At 58.2% G+C, this 17,630-nt stretch overlaps 1 protein-coding gene and 1 long non-coding RNA gene across 5 annotated transcripts; one reads left to right on the top strand and one right to left on the bottom strand.

Annotated features, from left to right (window-relative positions):
* Positions 1-72: 72 nt before the first annotated feature.
* SH3BP1 (SH3 domain binding protein 1) lies at positions 73-12,818 on the bottom strand. Of its 4 annotated transcripts, none has more exons than XM_070790378.1 (18): positions 12,573-12,818; positions 11,455-11,497; positions 11,086-11,190; positions 9,868-9,944; positions 9,311-9,422; positions 9,138-9,214; positions 8,510-8,648; positions 7,933-8,001; positions 7,690-7,780; positions 7,163-7,308; positions 6,255-6,366; positions 5,569-5,650; positions 5,403-5,483; positions 4,732-4,848; positions 4,088-4,185; positions 3,609-3,774; positions 2,321-2,426; positions 73-275 (listed from the first exon to the last, which is right to left on the bottom strand). In XM_070790378.1, exons 1-18 carry the CDS (start codon positions 12,629-12,631, stop codon positions 132-134), a joined length of 1,824 nt encoding a protein of 607 aa, XP_070646479.1. In that variant the 5' UTR covers positions 12,632-12,818; the 3' UTR covers positions 73-131. The 4 variants fall into 4 exon arrangements, with proteins under 4 accessions (XP_070646479.1, XP_070646480.1, XP_019817323.1 ...); XM_070790379.1 differs by having other exon boundaries at positions 2,332-2,426; XM_019961764.2 differs by lacking the exon at positions 73-275 and adding an exon at positions 294-931 and having other exon boundaries at positions 2,332-2,426.
* Positions 12,819-12,853: 35 nt separating this feature from the next.
* LOC139183239 (uncharacterized) lies at positions 12,854-15,834 on the top strand. Its single transcript, XR_011566827.1, has 2 exons — positions 12,854-13,011; positions 14,833-15,834. It is a non-coding gene; the product is annotated as an uncharacterized lncRNA (long non-coding RNA).
* The last annotated feature ends 1,796 nt before the right edge of the window (positions 15,835-17,630 follow it).

Raw genomic sequence — 17,630 nt, 5'->3', positions numbered from 1 at the left:
AAGAGTAAGCGCTAAAAATGTTGGCTGTTACTATTTCAGATAAGACAAAAAAAAAAAAAGGCAAAGAATAAGTAATTTTTTCCCCTTTTATCAAAGTGGCTTCTTTATTTCAAGGATAGAAAAGAAAACTATCATTTGGGTAGCTGCTCCAGTTTTGTCCAAAATAATTTATTTGCTAGCCTTACAAAAAAAAAAAAATGTTGGCAAGAGAAAAAAAAAAAAGTCCTGTGGGAGCAGGCAAGCCTCTGCTTCCTTCTGGCAGCTCCCCTGGGATCCTGCCAGAGAGCAGAGAGGTGGCTGAGGGGCCCCTGAGGCCCAGGGTGATCCAAGAGGAAAAGGTCTGGAAGTGGAGGACTGTCCTGAGTCCTTCTTGCCGTGGGGGCCGACCCAGCGGGCACCAAGGCACTTTAGGCAAAGGCTGGAGGCTCCCGCCCCCTTGGGAGGGGTGAGGGCTGTGTCCTGGGAGGACGAGGCGGGAGGGAAGGGGTGCTGAGGGGTGTCGGGGAGGAGCTATGGGCTCAGTTGGTCTCTGAGGCGAGGCTCCTGGGCCGGGCCTGAGGGGGGATGACTGGGGCAGTGGGGGCCCTGCCTGCAGCCTCAGGGCCCTCTCCCTCCTCAGTGGCCGCCCCCAGGTCCACATGTGTAGGTGAGCTCAGAGTGACTGGGCTGAGAGAGGCCAGACCTGGGGAGGCCGGGCTGGGGGAAGCTGGTGAGTGGCGGCTCTGACGCCGGGCAGGCTGGGGGGCAGTGGGAGGCAACGGGGGTGGCACCGTGGGGGCCCGGAGGCTGCTGCCAACCAGACGGCGGGGCAGAGCCCGAGGGGTCACAGGGCTGCCAGAGCCAGGGGGCGGCAGTGGTGCTGGAGGGGAGCTGCGGGTGCCGGAGACCTGGGGGGGCGGCATGGTGGGCCTGGCGGGTGCTGGGCGCTTGGCTGTGGAGGAAGGAAAGGGGTGGTTAGGTGTCTGTACTGCCTGGGGCAAACCCCCAAGCTTGATGCCACCGCAAGAACTTTTATCTGCTGTCCCTTCTGCCGGGAACAGGGTCCACACGGGCTGCTCACCATTTAGGCCTCTGTCCACATTTGTCCTCAGCTCGAGGGCCCCTCCCTGACCCGGCCCCAGTTACTGTCATATCTTCCAGTCATATTTTCTTCATGGGGGACTTCATGTTCTCTGAAGTGATCTTGTCAGTTTCAATTTTGCTCCCTTACTTCTTGTCTCCCTGACTAGAACGCAAACTAAGTGAGGCCATTTTCCGTCCAGCTGGCTGGCATAGCACATGGGTGGCACAGAGTAGGCACTCAATACATATTTCTTGAATAAAGAAATGCCACCTGTCCCACCGGCCAGCTGGGTCCTTCTCACCCCCCGCTCAGAAGCCCACTAGGGCTGCTCCACCTCGGAGTCGTCTGCACAGTCCAGCCTCACAAGGCAGCCGAGGGCCTGGGTGGGGCCAGGACAGCTGGGCTCTGCTCCAAGCTCTGCCTCCACCCACTGGGGGACTTGGCCCCTGGAGCCTCAGTTGCTTCATCGCTGAGATGGGGCGACAGCTTTGACTTCCCAGGGCTGCCGTGAGGATGAGCCCAGGTGACAGTCCTTTATCTTGTCCTCTGGTGAGCTAACATCCCATCTGTCCCCACCCCTTCCAGGAGAAGTAGCTAGACGCCCCCTCCTGTAAGAAGGTCCCTGTGCGACCTGCCAGCTCTGGCCGGTCCAGAGCTTCCTGCTCCATCCACTGCCATCCAGGTGGAAAACTCTAGCGCCTCCTGGGCTGGGCCTTTCAAGTGTCCTAGTCATCCTGGCAGATTCTCCACTTGAACCCTTGACCTTCTCACCTGCCTGACTTTAGGCCACTTCAACGTGTAATTGTACCAAAGAGGCACAGAAGGAGACCACCTAACCACCACCACTGCCACCCCTTCATTCACTGTGCTTTGAAGACCCCACCTCCCTCTCTACTTCGTGATTCCGGGGCTTCCTGAGGGACTGGACTCCACTGCCCTCAACACTCACAGTCACTGACTTTTATGGAGCATTTACTGGGTGCTGAGTATGGGCCAGGCAGCCCTATTTAATTATCTAAATAGCTTCATGGTGGGTGCGGTTATTGTCCCATTACACAGAGGAAGAAGCTGAGGCACAGACAGGGGAAGTCGCCTGTCCAAGGTCACAGAGCTGGAATCTGATCCCAGAGTGTCAGGCAGCAAACCCAGGCCCTTAGCCCCCTGGATTCCATGCCTCCCCTGGGTGTCTGAAAACATGGGGCAGTATGGGATTATTGATCCCTCTCCCTGCCCACCCTCTGCCCCTTCTCCTCCCACAGCCAACTCACTCCTCCGAGCCGTCTCCTCTGCTGGGGCGGCTGCCTCCGGGGGGCTCCGACTGACCCTGGGGGAGGTTGGTCTGTGGGGTGCCTCGGACTCTGCCCTGCAAGGGAAGGAGAGGGTCAGGGTCAGCCATGGCATCTCCCAGAGGTCTCCAGGCATCTGGGGAGACTCGCAGCCAACAGGCTGAGTCTGGGTCCTCCTGGAGCTGTTCCCCACCACCTTGTGGCCGGGCCTGGGGTCTGACAAGACCCTCTAGCATTGGCCAGAGTTTGCATCCACTGAGCCCTGGCTGCTGTGTGCTACTGTGAGTGTCCATGGTCCCCCACGTGGCCAGGATGGGGGCAGAAAGTCTCAGCTCTCAGCCTCCATGCGACCTGCTTTTAAAGTAATTAATTTGGCTGGGTCGGATCTTAGTTGTGGCACTCGGGGTCTTTCGTGGTGGTGCACAGACTCTCGAGTTGTGGCTCACAGGCTCAGTCTGTGGCATGTGGGATCTTAGTTCCCTGACCAGGGATTGAACCCATGTCCCATGCATTTCAAGGTGGATTCTTAACCACTGGACTACTAGGGAAGTCCCAGCCTCCATGTGATCTTTATGGGATGTTTCGACCACTAGAAGCCACAGAGCGGATGAGAAGCAGAGGAGGAAGCCATGGCTCATTCCTGGCTCTGCTTTATTGGCTACTCCTTGGGTAGGCCCTTCCTGACCCCCACTTTCTTGATCCCTGTTCCCTACTCGACCACCCAGCCCTGTTCTGTTCTTCATAGCACACATAACTGGCTGACATTATACTGGTGTTCCGGTTGATTCTGTCTCCCACCCTGTGGAATGTAAGCCCTAAGGGCAGCATGTGTCTGTCTTCTTCATCTAAGGAAATTCATGTTCTGGGCCCCAGCAGTCTATGATAACTGAACAACACCCACTAGCTAAGGAGACGGTATGGTACCACGCAGCCCTTCTTTCAGTTTAAAGGATCAAAGAGAAGGCTGGAAAGTACAGTATTTACAAATTCCAAAATGCTCAGTTCCCTAAATCTCCAGGGCCTGAATCAGTGCCTGGCACAGAGTAGGTGCTCAGTAAAGAGCTATAGAACACAGCAGGGAACATATCAAAAGCTGAGAAGAATATGCCTGAGTCCCACCCACTCCCAACTGGGAAATCTGGTATTTGGAGGAAAATATAATAAATTTCCTAAAATGCTCTTGGATGCCCTGAGAGATAGTGCCTCTGGCTGGGCATCTTGGGGCCAGGGAGGGGCCCTTCATACCTATCAGTCCTTACCTTTCCTTGGTAGCCACTGAGGCCGGGGCAGGGGCCAGACCGAGAGCCGGGACAGTGGCCGGGGTAGGTGTGGGAATCGATGGAAGCTCCTCAGAAGCCGGCCTGTCGCTGACCTTGTCCTGGGGGGCAGGTGCTGAGAACAGGCCCGACACGTTGAAGTTGATATCTGCAGACAGAGGGCGCAGGTATGAACTTTCAGAGCTTCCACCGGCCTCCCCGCCTCACCAGGCGTCAGGACCACTTTCCCTTTCTCCTGACGTTATCTAGGCTGTGTTTCACCTTCCCACTCCCAGGTGGGCCTCACGGCAATCCCACAAAGCAGGCACAATCATCCCCGTTTAACAGATGAGAAACTGAGGCTAGCGGGGAGAAGCCATTTCCTCCAGGCCTCCTGGTGAGTTTGCGGGGCTACCAGGGACTGAAACTGAGTCTGGAGGGCACCAAGTTGGGTGGATCGTTCATAAAGACAGGAGTTTTACCTCCAGGAAAGAGGGTGTCAGTGTTCTGTATCAGAGCCTCGACCACGCCTACCACCTGGATGGATGAGACCGAGGCTGCGTCCAGCTGGGCCAGGTCCCTGGGACAAAAAGAGCCAAAGTGAGTCATCATTTAGCAAAGTCTAGTGACCCCAGCTCCCTGGGCCTCTGCTGGGTGCTGGGGACACAAGGATCAATCCTTCTGTCATCCGTGGCCAGGTGAATTACAACCCCTCACATATCATCTCATTTTACAGTTTATAACACATTTCTCTATTTATTAGCTCATCAAATGCCCAAAGCAAAATTCTCAATGTCTGTCTAGTTTCTCTCCAACTTACAAATAAAGAAATGAAGGTCCAGAGTGACTTTATAAGGTTCATCCCTGGAAGGTTGGAGGGGTGAGGCTGGAACCAGATTTCTGGCTCCTGCAACAGGCCACCAAGCATCCCATTAAAGCCGTTACCCAGAATGTCTATCTTTGAAGCCCTGTGGGGTCCATGATCCCATGATCCTCATAGCAGCCTCGACAATAGAAGCTGCTCAACCCATTCCAAGGATGGAGAAACTGGGGCCCAGGGGGAAAATAAGCAGATGTTGAAATGGGGGGCAAGACTGCCACCTTCCCCTAACCCACAGACCCTCACCCGTCTTTCTCAGGGGGCCACAGCAGGTTGGGACCCAGGACAATGGCAATGTTGCTGGGTGTCATCTTGTTCACCTCCTGCTCCTCGGCCAGCTGCGCTAGGAACTTCATCAGATACCTGGGGGGTGGGAAGGAGGTTTGGACCAGCGGCCGGATATCTTAGGCCATGAATACCCATGGATGCCCCCAAGACCTGAGACCTTCCCAGCCCAGGGTTTCCAAAGAGCACCAAAAACACCACATGGGACATTTAAACATTTTTTTCACTAGTTACATTAGCTGACCTACTGAACGCCACCTCCATGGCGGGCACTAAGTTGCGAACCCCCCAGCTGCCCTACAGGACTGGGACTGTTATGTTCCATGTCTTCCACGTGAGGGCGCCAAGGCACAGAGAGTTAAATTGCTAGCTGGGGACCACAGAGTGGCAGAGGAGCGATCTAAAGCCACTGGGTGGAATGGCTTCAGGGTTCAAGCTATATATTCAATTTAACGTCTAGTATTAGAAACACATGGCTAATACATCAAAGAGGTATTTTCAGAAATACTGCCTAGTACAAGGTGGGAGGACTCCAGCCCAGGGCCCTGAAGGGCCAGCTGGGCTTTGGCTGGGGAGGCCAGGGCAGAGGGGGTGGTGGGGGTGGTGGGGTGGGGGGTGGGCTGGGTGCTTACCTGAGGTTGCTGAGGTTCTCGTGGGGCAGACGGCTGCACACCTCCTGGAGGGCCTCCAGTCGGGCTCCCGGCTCCTTCAGGCTGGGGAGGAGGAAAGACCGGGTGAGCTGTCCTGGGCGGCCTATCTGCAGCCTAGTCCTCCCCAGCACAGGCCCCTCATCCTCACCTGGCTGCCCTCATCCAATCGTCATAGAGGTCAAAGGTCATCAGGGGCTCTGGCAGCTCCCGCAGGTAGGACTTAAGGGCACCTGGAATGTTGGCAGGGAATTAGACTCAGCCACCAGGGCCGCCACCTTTACCCCCAGTGCCTGGCTCTCTCCATGTTACGAACCTGTAGCTCTTGTTCATATTAACATGTCTAGGTGTCCAATACTTTGGCCACCTGATGCAGAGAACTGACTCATTTGAAAAGACCCTGATGCTGGGAAAGACTGAAGGCAGGAGAAGGGGACAACAGAGGATGAGATGGTTGGATGGCATCACCGACTCAATGGACATGAGTTTGAGTAAACTCCGGGAGTTGGCAATGGATAGGGAGGCCTGGCGTGCTGCAGTCTATGGGGTCACAGGAATCGGACATGACTGAGCGACTGAACTGAACTGAACTGAATCGTTTCTTTGGGTCACAAGCTGTTGAGAAAACGATGAAGACTAGTGATCTTGTCCCCAGAAAAACGTACATGTTTGGGGGGGCTGACAATGGACCCCATGTTCAGGACCCCTATGCCTCCTCAAGTGTCTTCTTGGCAGAGTATCAGGCCTTAAGCTAAACTACTGTGGGACCATTTCAGGCAGCTTCAGGCTAGGGCCCTGGGGGAAGGCCCTCCACCCAGGGCTCCTCGGTGCAGGTACCTGCCACAGCGTGGGGGTCAGAGCAGAACTCCTGCAGGCTGCGGGGGTCTGAGGCCATGGTCTGCTTGAGGCGCTTCAGCACTGACGCTCCGGCGGCCAAACGGAAGAGGCCCTGAGGGGCAAGAGGGGGCGAGTGGGGGTCACGGAGGGGTCAGGGTGGGGGCCATGGAGGGGTCGGGGTGGGGGAAGGACCCCCTGCCTGGGAGGCCCTGGCCCACTCATGAGCCCAGGGGAAGGGAGGCTTCGGGGCTGGTGGGCAGAGTGAATACCACCGTGTCCATGGCTCCTCTCGACTCTCAAGGTCTAGGATTCTGAGCAAAACGAGAAGCCTGGGAGGAGCTGGGAAAAGTCATGAGGAGACTGGAGTCTGGACAGGAGTGGAGGAGAGACAAGAGGCCCCGCAGGACTGTCCCGAAGCCTAGGTCTGTCTTTGAAGTGTGATCCACCTCCTAAAGGCCTGTCCTCAGGAAAGCAGCCGATGTGCTAGCAGGACCGAGGTGCACAGGATGGATGAGGGCAGCGTGGGCCGTGCCTCACGTGGCTTCCACAGCTTCTCCACCAACCTTCTCACCTGCCACTGGGCACACCTACCCACTGGCCTCTGTCTACCTCTTGCAAAATGGAGCCGATTTTGCAAGAGGTGAGGCTTGCAAAAATGGAGGGCTCCCTGCAAGGTTTCCTGGGGTAATGCAACGGAGCAAGGAGTACAAAGGGTTGATAGCACAGGGCCTGGTCCACGTGAGCATCACTAAGGGGGAGGTGGCATCAGTTCAACCGCAGGAGGCCACGCCTTCTCTTGGCACCTGGGCACTAATGGTGGGATTACACCCCAGCACAGGCATGGGTGGGAGGGGTGGGACCGGATGAGAGGCCCGTGCTCCTGCCCCACCTGCCCCAGCGAGCCCCACCTCTTCCTTCATGCCCTCAGAGAGCAGCATCATGACGCACGCCTCGATGGGCAGGGCGATGTCCCGGCCCAGCTCTCGCAGGTGGATTCCCAGAGGCACCCCATACACCCTGGAGAAGGGGGCGGCCGTCATCGAGGGGGAGGGGTCTGCAGGGATGAGACAGATCAGCGGCCCGGGGTCCTCCCACCTCTGAGCAGCCAGGTCAGGGGGCTTCCACCTCCCTCCTGACCACCCACAGGACACATCCTGAAACCATCCCACACATGTCTCCAATCCGCCCACCTCCACTGCCTCCACCCCAGCCCGGGCCTCCGTCACTTCCCTTCTGCCTCCTAACAGGTCTCTATCCTGCCCCTTAATTCTATCCTGCCTGCAGCTGCCAGAGCACTCTCTCCATCACAAATCTCATTGAGCCCTCCCCTGGACAGAACTCGTCCCGGGCTCCCCAGTGCCTTTCGGGATGGAGTGCAAGCTTCTTAACAGGCCCTGAGCAGGGTGGGGGACAGGGGTGGGGGTCAGGTCCCCACCTGTTTGGCTGTGGTTCTCCCTTAGCTCAGCCAGGGCTGTGTCCAGCGAGCTCAGAGACTTGCGATGGTAATCGGCCTGAATCTCCATGAGCTGTGGGGACAAGGGAGCACCCCCCGGGGGGCGGAAAGTGAGGGCAGTTGAGTCTCCCCCAGGGCCACACGCAGACCCTTCCCTCCCACCACCTTGCAGGGGACCTCAGTGGCCCCCGAGCTCCGGGTGGCGGAGCCCGCTCCTGGACTCACGTGGATGAAGTAGTTGGCATAGGTGTCCTCCTTAGTGGCAAAGTGGTACAGGTCGGCCAAGTACTCGTCCTTGGGGACAAACAGAGCAGGGCTTGCACCAGGGAGGCTGCGGCCTGCTGGGAGGCTTGGAGCGGGGAGAGGTCTGCCCAAGTGGTATGGGAGGGCCGGAGTCCACTCTGCTCTCACTCTGCCAGGGTTTGCTCCTGGGCCAGCCCACGGGAACCCCTCCAAGCTCTTGAGGGGCTCTTCTGTTCCTCTCCTCTGTGTCCACATATCCTCAACCCAGTGCTCTGTATCACTCACCACTCTTTCATTCACTCACCCTTCATTCATTCACTCAGCCGACACACCAAGATTCTCCCCTCCCGCCCTCCTCCCGGTCCCCTCCTGCCCAGGTGTTACGGGTATGATACAGACAGAAGCAGCTACCAGGTAACGGCTGAGTACACAGACCCCGGAGCCTGGCAGCCCGGATTCAAATCCTGGCTCGGCTGCTTCCTAGCCACGTGGCCTGTGCAGTGGGGACGGCGCCCACCCCCGCCACCCCTGCCCCCAGGAAGCCGCCAGTGCCCCTCACCTTGCACTGCTCCACCTTCCTCTTCAGCTCCTCCTCCTCCTCCTTCAGCGTCTCCACCTTGTTGGCTGTGGCGGTGTGGCTGCCCGGGCCGCCGCCCAGGCCCTGACCGCTGCCGGAGTTCTTAGCTGCCTGACTGAGCCTGAGGATCGTCCCAAGGTGGGGTGGTCACTGTCCCCATGGCGTGTCCAGAGCCAACTGCCCCTCCATCGGCCTGACCCCATAGGATTCTGGGGGTTGATAGACATAAATCCCAGGGCAGCACAGGTCTGGGGTCTCGGCTTGGCGGGGGCAGTGCTTTGGGGCGCCCCCCTGGTGGCGGGCTCGGTGATCCTAGCCATCCACCTCCAGAGTGGAGGGTGGGGGCCCTCCAGGGTTCTTGGAGGGTTGTTGATGGCTCTCCCAGGTTTTGGGGTTACCTCCAGCTGGCACAAGCATGTGCACAGAGGCCCCGTCGTATGCACCATTACCATAGGTCTTCCTAAGCCCCAGGTGTGTGCACAAGCACACACACTATACCCCTAAGAACCCTGCAGCATCCTCCTAGTGGGGCAGGGGTCTCGAAGCTCTGTGGCCACATCCATGGGCTGACCTAGGTGTGAACCACCCCCCTAGAGGCTGTGGCTCCCACCTGCTCTTGAGCGTGTTCCAGTCAGACACCAGCTTCTGCAGGCTTTTCTTGTGCTTGAGGATGGCTGGCAGCTCCTCCTGGGGGTAGGCGTGGGTAGGAGGTGGGGGTGGGGGTCAGCGGGCTGCAGAGGTGGGGGCTGGGGGAGCTGGGGGCAGAAGGTGGGGGGGGGTCACCTCGCTCAGCCGGTTGAGCGGTTGCAGTACATCCCTCTCCAGAGTCATCTCAAACTCGGCCAGGATGCGGGCCAGCTGGTTCTGAATGGCACAGCTCATCTCCAGGGCCTTCCTGTGGACACAGCACCCAGTGGGCCCGGGCTCCCACAGCCCCTCACCCCCTCTCTGGAGAGACTGAGGGCCTCCTCCCTCCCTATCACCTCCTGTCTCTTCTTTTTTCCAAAGTTCTTTTGACTATGTGCATGACAGGATCTTAGTTCTCAGACCAGGGATCGAACCCGCATCTCCTGCATGGGCAGTATGGAGTCTTAACTACTGGACTATCAGGGAAGTCCCGACCTCCTGTCTGTTCTGTCTCTCCTTCATCTTCACCGAGCCCAATGCCCTCCCAGGCCTGGCTGCCCTCACTGACCTCTGGACACTGTTCCCAGCCCAGGCCTTCTTCCCAGCCTGGTCATCCTTCCACAGTGGGTGCCCTCTCTGATCGGGACCCTCTCCCAGCCCAGATCCCTCCTCGGCATCTCCAGGTGAGGGCTGAGGGCCCTGTCCATGCTCACCCCATGCTGGAATCGGGGTCCAACTCCTTAAAACTCTCGGCCATCGTGGTGGACAGAGCCATGAGGGGAAGCTTCTTCTGCAGGGAGGGGCAGGGGTGGCCATGAGCATGGGTGTGCACATCTGCCTGCTGGGTTTCCCTCAACCCTTCCCCACCCCACTGGTCTGAGCACATGGCCAGTCTCTTGGTGGCAGAACCCCAACAAGGCCTTGGGCTTGGACACGAGTGGCAGGAACCCAGGAGGGCCACGGTCACAGGTGAGAGTAGAAGCGAGATAAGACAAGGCACAGTGGAGGTGACATCTCGGCGTGACCATGCACAGAGCCCCGACCCATCCGAGGCTCCCTTGCCCTCTCCCAGAAGCCACTTGAATGGGCAGAAAGGAAAGACCATCACTGAATGGAACACTAAAAACAGGGTGCATGGAGCTTGCCTGAGGTCCGTGCACAGTTAGAGGGAGAGTGGGGAGCCAGGAAGACAGCCTTGGAGTAGACCCTTACCCCTGCCGCAGGGCCTCTGTAGCTGACCTAGCTTCTGAAGAATTCAAAACCCCCTGTGGCTCCCTATTGCTCTGGCCGTCCTGAACGGTTGTCTGATTATAAAACATGCCTCCCACGTCCCTAGCTAGTGCTGTGGAGAGCACCAGTTTAGGTCAGGGAGACCAGAATTCAAATTTCGGTTTTGCCACATACTAGCTGTGTGACCTTGAACGAGTCACTCTACCTCTCCATCTCCATTTCCTGCTGCAGACAGTGCTAATAAAGGCAGCCTCCTCCCACGGCTGTTGTCAGCATTCACTGAGGCAAGGCATAGACATATCTTAGCAACAGACTAGCCGTAATCAGTCCATAAATACTGGCTGCAGATTAATACTAGTGAGTAACACAAAATCCAGTTCAAATGCCGCTTCCTTCAGGAAGCCCTCACAGGCTGCCGAGTTGAAAGCACCTGCTCTGGGTGCTGACTGGACAGAGATGTTCAGGTGGTCAGGGGCCTGGCTTTGGTGCAGAGGATTGGTGCTGAGGGGGCGGGGTCAAGAAGGGGAGGGGAAGAAATAGGACCTCATGAATGAGGGTCCGGAAGGGCCTTGGGACGGAGCAACCTCCACCCCCTTGGTGCCAGAGACTCAGACTAGCAGGGAGACCCCAGCCCCGACCTCACTGTCCCACTGGACCGAGATGTCCTGCCCAGGCCCCTCCTCCCTGGGATCCCCACTTACCACCCGTTTGTCCATGTCTGCCCCGCTCTGGCCCTGCAGACAGGCCTGCAGCCGTTTGTGGACATTGTGGGCTGCTCGCTTAGCTGGCTCCAGCCGCTGCTCCACCTGGGAGGGGGTCCAGGGGTTATAACCTATAACCTATCTATAGATCTATAATCTGTAGATCATGGGGGGTTGTCATCCCCCATGCCCCACTGCCCTCTTCTCCCCCAGAGCAGAAACTATCTTTCTCTCGCTACTCCTGGGGACCCCATGGCCAACAGCGTGGGAATGACTCAACTCAGGGCCCCCACTGGCATCCCCGCCCGGGCCTCCACGGACAGCCTGTACGGACCTGCCCTGCCACCCGCTGCCGGCCCAGGCACGTACCTGCTGCAGGTCCTCACCCAGGAACTCTGCAGTCTCCGGGGTGCTGTGGGGGGGAGAGAGCTTCTGCTGAGCAGGACCAAGTTAGGAAACCCCCTGCCTCCTCCTGCTGCCCCTCCCCAATCAGGGCACCTGAACCCCAGTTCCTCCCAATGCCCCTCCCAGTCAGGCCGCCCTGGGTGGCCCGCCTGCTCAATCCCAGTCGGAACACATTCCGTGGGGGCGGGAATGGGATACTGGGCCTTTTCCTCCTCCACCCAGGGCTGTGTCCTGAGACAGGGCGGACGAAACTGAAGTGGTGACTTCAGGAGTCTCTGTCTTCTGCTGACCCAGGGAAAGGAGGGTTGGGCTGGCCCCAAGAACGGGAAGTGTGCAAGCTCAGACTCCCAAGCTGCTGGTCACACAGGATTCTGGACTGTGGTGGCCGGCAGGGGCCCAGGACATGGGTGGACACTGAGGCTCAGAGAAAGGTGGTCTAGCTGCCCACGCTTGCATAGGTGGGGGTCTGTGGACACCTAGACCCCTTCCCTGGGCCCAGCGCAGGGGTAAGAGGAGAGAAGGCAGGCTCCGGGAGCTCCCTATATTTCCGGCCTCCACCCCACCAGCCCAGAGGTTTGTGGACTTGGGGATGTTTCCACCTGAGGCTACGAAAAGCAGAAGCAAGACAGAGAAGCAGGAGGCCTTGGGGCTGGCGGTGGCAGGAAGAGGTGAGGGGCACGACAAGGGCAAGCCCCTCCTTCCATCGCTGCCTGGACCCCGTGTCTTCTGCTCCCCCGAGGTCTGGGTCCCTAAGCGACCATCACCTCCCCCAGGCAACCAGGGATGGTTAACACCCCCATTGTACAGAGGGGACAAGTGAGGTGGGGGAGGACCATCCACTCGGGGGCTCCTAGAGACAGAGAAGGCCCAATATCCTTGATCCTCCACCCACCCTCCAATGAGAGCTGGGGGTTCCCCTGCCCCAAAGGCCAGGGCCTGCTCCTCCTGCTTTGGAGGTGGGGGTGGCTTTCCGGGGAAGGAGGAGAGGTGGCCAGTCTTAAGGTGGCTGTCCAGCTGTCCTTGGCCTCCCCAGGGTCCTGCCAGGGTGAGGATGGGGCTGGGAGGAAGGAGTTGACACTCACCGTCCCAGGCTGCCCGTGTGGGCCAGCTGCCGCATGCGATGCAGCTGCCTCTTCATCATCTTGGGGGCAGGCTGGAGGCCGCGGGGTCACGGTGGGGGTCGAGGGCCGGGCAGCCCCCGGCCCAGCCTGCCTCGGCCCGCGGCGCCTCTCTCGCCCCGGATGGGTGGGCGGCGCTCCTCGCTTCCTGGGCCAGCCGCGCTCTCGCTGCGGCTCGCTCTCTCCTCCCCCGCTGGCGACTCCGCCCCCGGCCCCCAGGTCACTCCTCTCTCCCAAGTTTGTTTTCTCGCTCTTTTCGCGTCTTCCGGGCCCCTGCAGCCCCCGCCTCGCCCTGCGCCGGTGCCGGCGAGTGTGGGTCCGCCGGCCGTCCGGCGATTCACAGGTTGTGTGCGCGGCCCCTCCTCCCCGCTCCGCCCCGCCCAGCCCCGGTGGCGGGAAGCAGGTAAGCCCGTTCCAGCCACAGCGCCTGCCCGGCTTGGCTTCCTGGGTTCCTGCCCCACCCACTGGCCTGCGGGCCAAGGTATAAATAACCTCAGCACCCTCTTAAAGGAGACACAGGCTTCCATACTTAGGAGTCAGAGGCCAAGAACAGGTCCATCCGGGCTTCCCAGAAGGATGCTGTCCTGCCCCTCATTTCCCAAAGGACCCCCTGGCCACCTGGAGCCAAAGGTCAGCCTCCTCGGCCCTGCTGGAAGATGATTGGCTGGCTGCTTTGGCGTCCTGGGCCACCTGGCTGCCAGTGTGCCTTGGGACAAGTCCCTGGAACTCTGGCCTCACTGCCTCTAAAGGCCTGTGGGTCAGCTGTCCCGACCCTGCCCACCTGGAAGAGTGGACGAGATACCCCTGCCTGCTCCTGTAGCACTTGTTTCTGCTCGCATCACCCCTTTCATGGGGGTACTCACCTTCCTTCAGCCATGGCAGACCTTCCCAGAGCAGCTCCCTACCACCCTGCTCTCTTCCGGCCTCACATGGAGTTTTCTCCATCTATGAAGTCCCTTCACTGGGAGGACTTCCTCAGTCCCTGCCCTAACTTCTTGTGAGGCAGTGATGTGGCTGATGCTCTGACCTCCCCAAACTCAGTAGTAGTTATTTCTTTGAGCCTCCACCCAAAACAGACTTGGACATATAGTAGATGCTCCATGCGTGCGTGCTCAGTCACTTTTCAGTCGTGTCCAACTGTTTGCGACCCAATGGACTGTAGCCCACCAGGCTCCTCTGTCCATGAGATTCTCCAGGCAAGAATACTGGAGTGGGTTGCCGTGTCCTTCTCCAGCGAGATGCTCCATAACTGCTAGTAAACTCAAGATGAGAGTCTTTGGGAAACAGTAGGCTCTCCTTCGGAGAAGGCAATGGCAACCCACTCCAGTACTCTTGCCTGGAAAATCCCATGAACAGAGGAGCCTGGTAGGCTACAGTCCATGGGGTCGCTAAGAGTCGGACATGACTGAGCGACTTCACTTTCACTTTTCACTTTCATGCATTGGAGGAGGAAATGGCAACCCACTCCAATGTTCTTGCCTGGATAATCCCAGGGACGGGGGAGCCTGATGGGCTGCTGTCTATGGGGTCGCACAGGGTCAGACACGACTGAAGCGACTTAGCAGCAGTAGCAGCAGGCTCTCCTTACTCTGAACCTCTGCACCCCTTGGGCATCAGGAGCTCCGAGGGTGGGGGGCGGGGGGGCCTGAGATAGAGTCCTGGTTCACTCACTGCTCTTTGCCTCGTTAGAGCTCCAGTTCACTTCGAGGGTTACTCGAGCACCCACTGCTGTGTATGAGTCGGCAGACAGGGGACTTCTAGAGTAGAGCCTCCGATTTGGACATCTTAACACATTCCCAGTGCCCAGCATGGGCCCTGGCACACAGTGGGCGTGCGCTGGACACTGGCTGCCCCTCCACTCTTCGAAGGGAGAGCAGGCAGGCCCTAGCGGGGTGTGGAGGGGCTGCAAAGGGAAGCTGAATGTGGAATCCTGGCCAGAAGTTGGGAGGTTGTTGGATCAAAGGCTCAGGCCAGGATGACGGGATCAATCCCAGGCTAGGTTTCCTTGCCCACTTCCCTTCTCCCAGCTGGAAGGCCCCCAGGAGGGGATTCTTGAGGAAGGCGGGGCTTGATGAATGCCTTGATGGAAAGAGACATCAGGGTCCAATGTAGACTTGGCTTCTTAAGATGTGGGGCTGCTTTTTGCAATGTCTGGGTTCTAGTTCTAGCCTCTCCACCTTCGCCACTGGACTTCATGGTGACTCAGTTTCCCCTGTCTCTGCAGTTGTCGCAACCAGCTGTGTGCAGAATTAGGAAACAGAAGACTCCTGAGGCAGCACCGTGACACCAGGTGCCACTGTCCTGGCATCTGGGAAATTTCCAGGCTACGTGGGGTCCCCACCCTGCTCCAGCCTTGCCTTTGGCCCAGACCATACTGGCCTGGACTTGATCACTTCCCCAGCTGTTCTGAAGGGCCTTGAGGGCAAGTCCTGGCTTGTACCTCTGTCCTTCCTAGTTTTGCCTGAGCCTGAGCCCCCAGCTCCAGCTTAAGGAGGGTTCAGTCCATGTGGACTGTAGCAGCAGCTGCTGTGGAGACAACTGAGCCACATAATCAGGCCACCTGAACTCTGGGCCGCCCCTCTGGGCTTCAGACTTCCCTCCAACCAAACCCAAGAGCCTTTGCAGGAAGGGCACCTGGGTCCTCTGTGTCCAGCCTGGGTGGCACTGCCATACCTTTTAGCTGGGTAAGGGGTATATTTTAGGATATAATTAAGCCTGAGCACACTCAGATCATCAACACTCATATAAAGGTTTGAAGCCCTTGTAGTTGGAGCATAAGCTGTTCCTTTGAAGGATGTTGTCATCAGAGACTTTCAGACACAGAGATCTCAATCAGTGAATGTTGAGATCATAGTTTTAGAACTGCATATGTGGGACCAAAGAGGTCACCAGCCAATGACTTGCTGAGTGTCCTCCCGATGGGGGCCTGCGTCTTGTCTGGGTCACGCTGAATTCAGGGGCTGAACAATGTGCCACAGTCACAGGAGCTCAACAAACAGTTAACGTGAATGGCAAGTGAAGACATTGCATCAATGGACATTTATTTCCAGCCCGAAGAGACAGCAGGAACAGAGCTTACTGGTGTAGACAGAGCTGGCTAGCTGGGCTCAGCCTCTCACTAGCAGGGTGACCTGAGCTGAGGCAGTTCACTTGCTCACTTGAGGATAACAATAGCATCTACCTGATAGGGTGTTGTGTTAAATAAATTGATATGTAAAATGCTTAAGACAGTGCCTGACCCTGTTTATTATTCAGCCTGCAAAGTCAGGAACGGAAAGATCCTTTAACCCCCATTCCTGCCTCAGCTGCCCCTTGCCCTCTGTGTCCTGCTACATGGGGACAATGGCACTTATTGTCAGATACTCTAGCACCTTCTCCAGTGAGGTTGGGATCGTGGGGTTTTATAGGTGAGTAGACCCAGGCTCCTGGCCCACGTCTCTGGCCGGCTAAATGGTAGAAGCCAAGTTAGGAAGCAAATCTGACAGGCTCCAAAACAGCCACGTGCTCTCCTGCTGCGCCAGATGGCACTGCCTGGACTCCAGAAATGCTGGGCCCTGCCCGCCCCCGCCTCCCGCCTTAATCCCCGTGGCTGCTTCAGGAGGCCCAGCAGCTTCAGTGCAGATTGTCTGCAAAAACCTGCAACGGCCTGGGAAGCGCCCACTGCTGAAGCTCCAGCAGGATGTGGGCAGGGAGGCCAGCGGCTGGCGTCGAGGTGGTGGTAGCAGGGGTCAGTGGTGGGGCCGCAGAACCGAGCAAAAACATCCCCTTTTAGACACTTGACAAAGTGTTTGTGGCCGGATTGGTGCTGCCCTTCATGTGGAGGCTTCTGCCCGAAGCAGCTAGGCGGGTGGCAGTCTTTCTGTGGCTCCAAAAACGCCCTCAAGCCAAAAGGACTTACCAGGAAATCCTGGGTGGAGCTGGGGCAGGGACACACCACAGTCCTGACAGCCCTGGAGAGCGTGTGCCCTCAACCCTGGCCCTGGGGGACAGCACCTGCCGGGGGGTGAGGAGGGTGGTAATGTGCAGTCAGGGTGGTCACTTCCCAGGACTGCTGGTCACACTTGGGCCCTAACATGTGCCCTCAGGCACTGGATAAGCTCCCCGAGCCTCAAGTTTCTTATTTTCACGGTGCTGGAGGGAGGGACTGCTTGCTCCAGGCCTCAGGCAGCACCAGGTTAGGCCAGCTCCCCTCTTATCTACCTTGCTGGCCTGGAACCCTGCCAGGAGGCCTGTGGAGGATGGGGGCAGGGGCATCAGGAACAGCAGAAACACGCTCTCTGGGCGAGTGGCGGCCTCTGTCTCTCTTGGCTGCTATGAAGGGATGAGCAGTGTCCTGTGCTTGCTCTTAGGAAAGCAGCTGCCTCCAGCGGCACAAACAGAAATGGAAGTGTGGCTTCGAGGCCTGGGAAGTCCCACTGCTCCTGGGGTGGAGGTGGGGGTCATCCTTGAGGAGACAAAGAACACTTTCTTGTGTCCCTCTCTCCCAGCCCGAAGGCTCCAGAGGCTCTGGATCTGTCTAGATTGACACCCTGTATTTGAGGATGATGCAACAGGTGGTGGAGGCAAAGGGTCCTCTCCTCTGATTAGAGCACCCCTGCTGGCCCCTCAGACAGATGCAAGCTCGTGGAGCACCTCCCATCCACCTCCAGCTTCTGGTGGCCATGCTCCTGGCTCAGGGGTCTGAGGACAGGGCTGTTCAGGAGGCACTTGGCGGGATGGACAGACGGACAGCTGGATGGGTAGACTGGATCAGGGAAGGGTGGTCTAAAAGACTGAACAGATCTTGTCCCTGTGGTCACTGCAAGTCGACAGCCGGGGGGCCCTTTGGCCCAAGGATTCTTCAGAGGGGACTTACAGCTCACTGGGTCCCTCCCACCTTTTCAAACAAGGAACCTAAAGGCCAGAGAGGGAAGCACCTTCTTCAAAGTCACACAGCCAGCCAGAGCTCCCAGGCTCCCAGCTGGCAGTCACGCTGGCGCCCAGGCCCACAACAACCCTTCCACGGCCTGGGGAACACATGCT

Source organism: Bos indicus, chromosome 5 (genome assembly GCF_029378745.1).
Source record: "Bos indicus isolate NIAB-ARS_2022 breed Sahiwal x Tharparkar chromosome 5, NIAB-ARS_B.indTharparkar_mat_pri_1.0, whole genome shotgun sequence".
In the NCBI taxonomy this organism is placed as follows: Eukaryota; Metazoa; Chordata; class Mammalia; order Artiodactyla; family Bovidae; genus Bos; species Bos indicus.
Note: the sequence above shows the minus strand (reverse complement) of the source record. Positions and strands in the feature narration are given on the sequence as shown.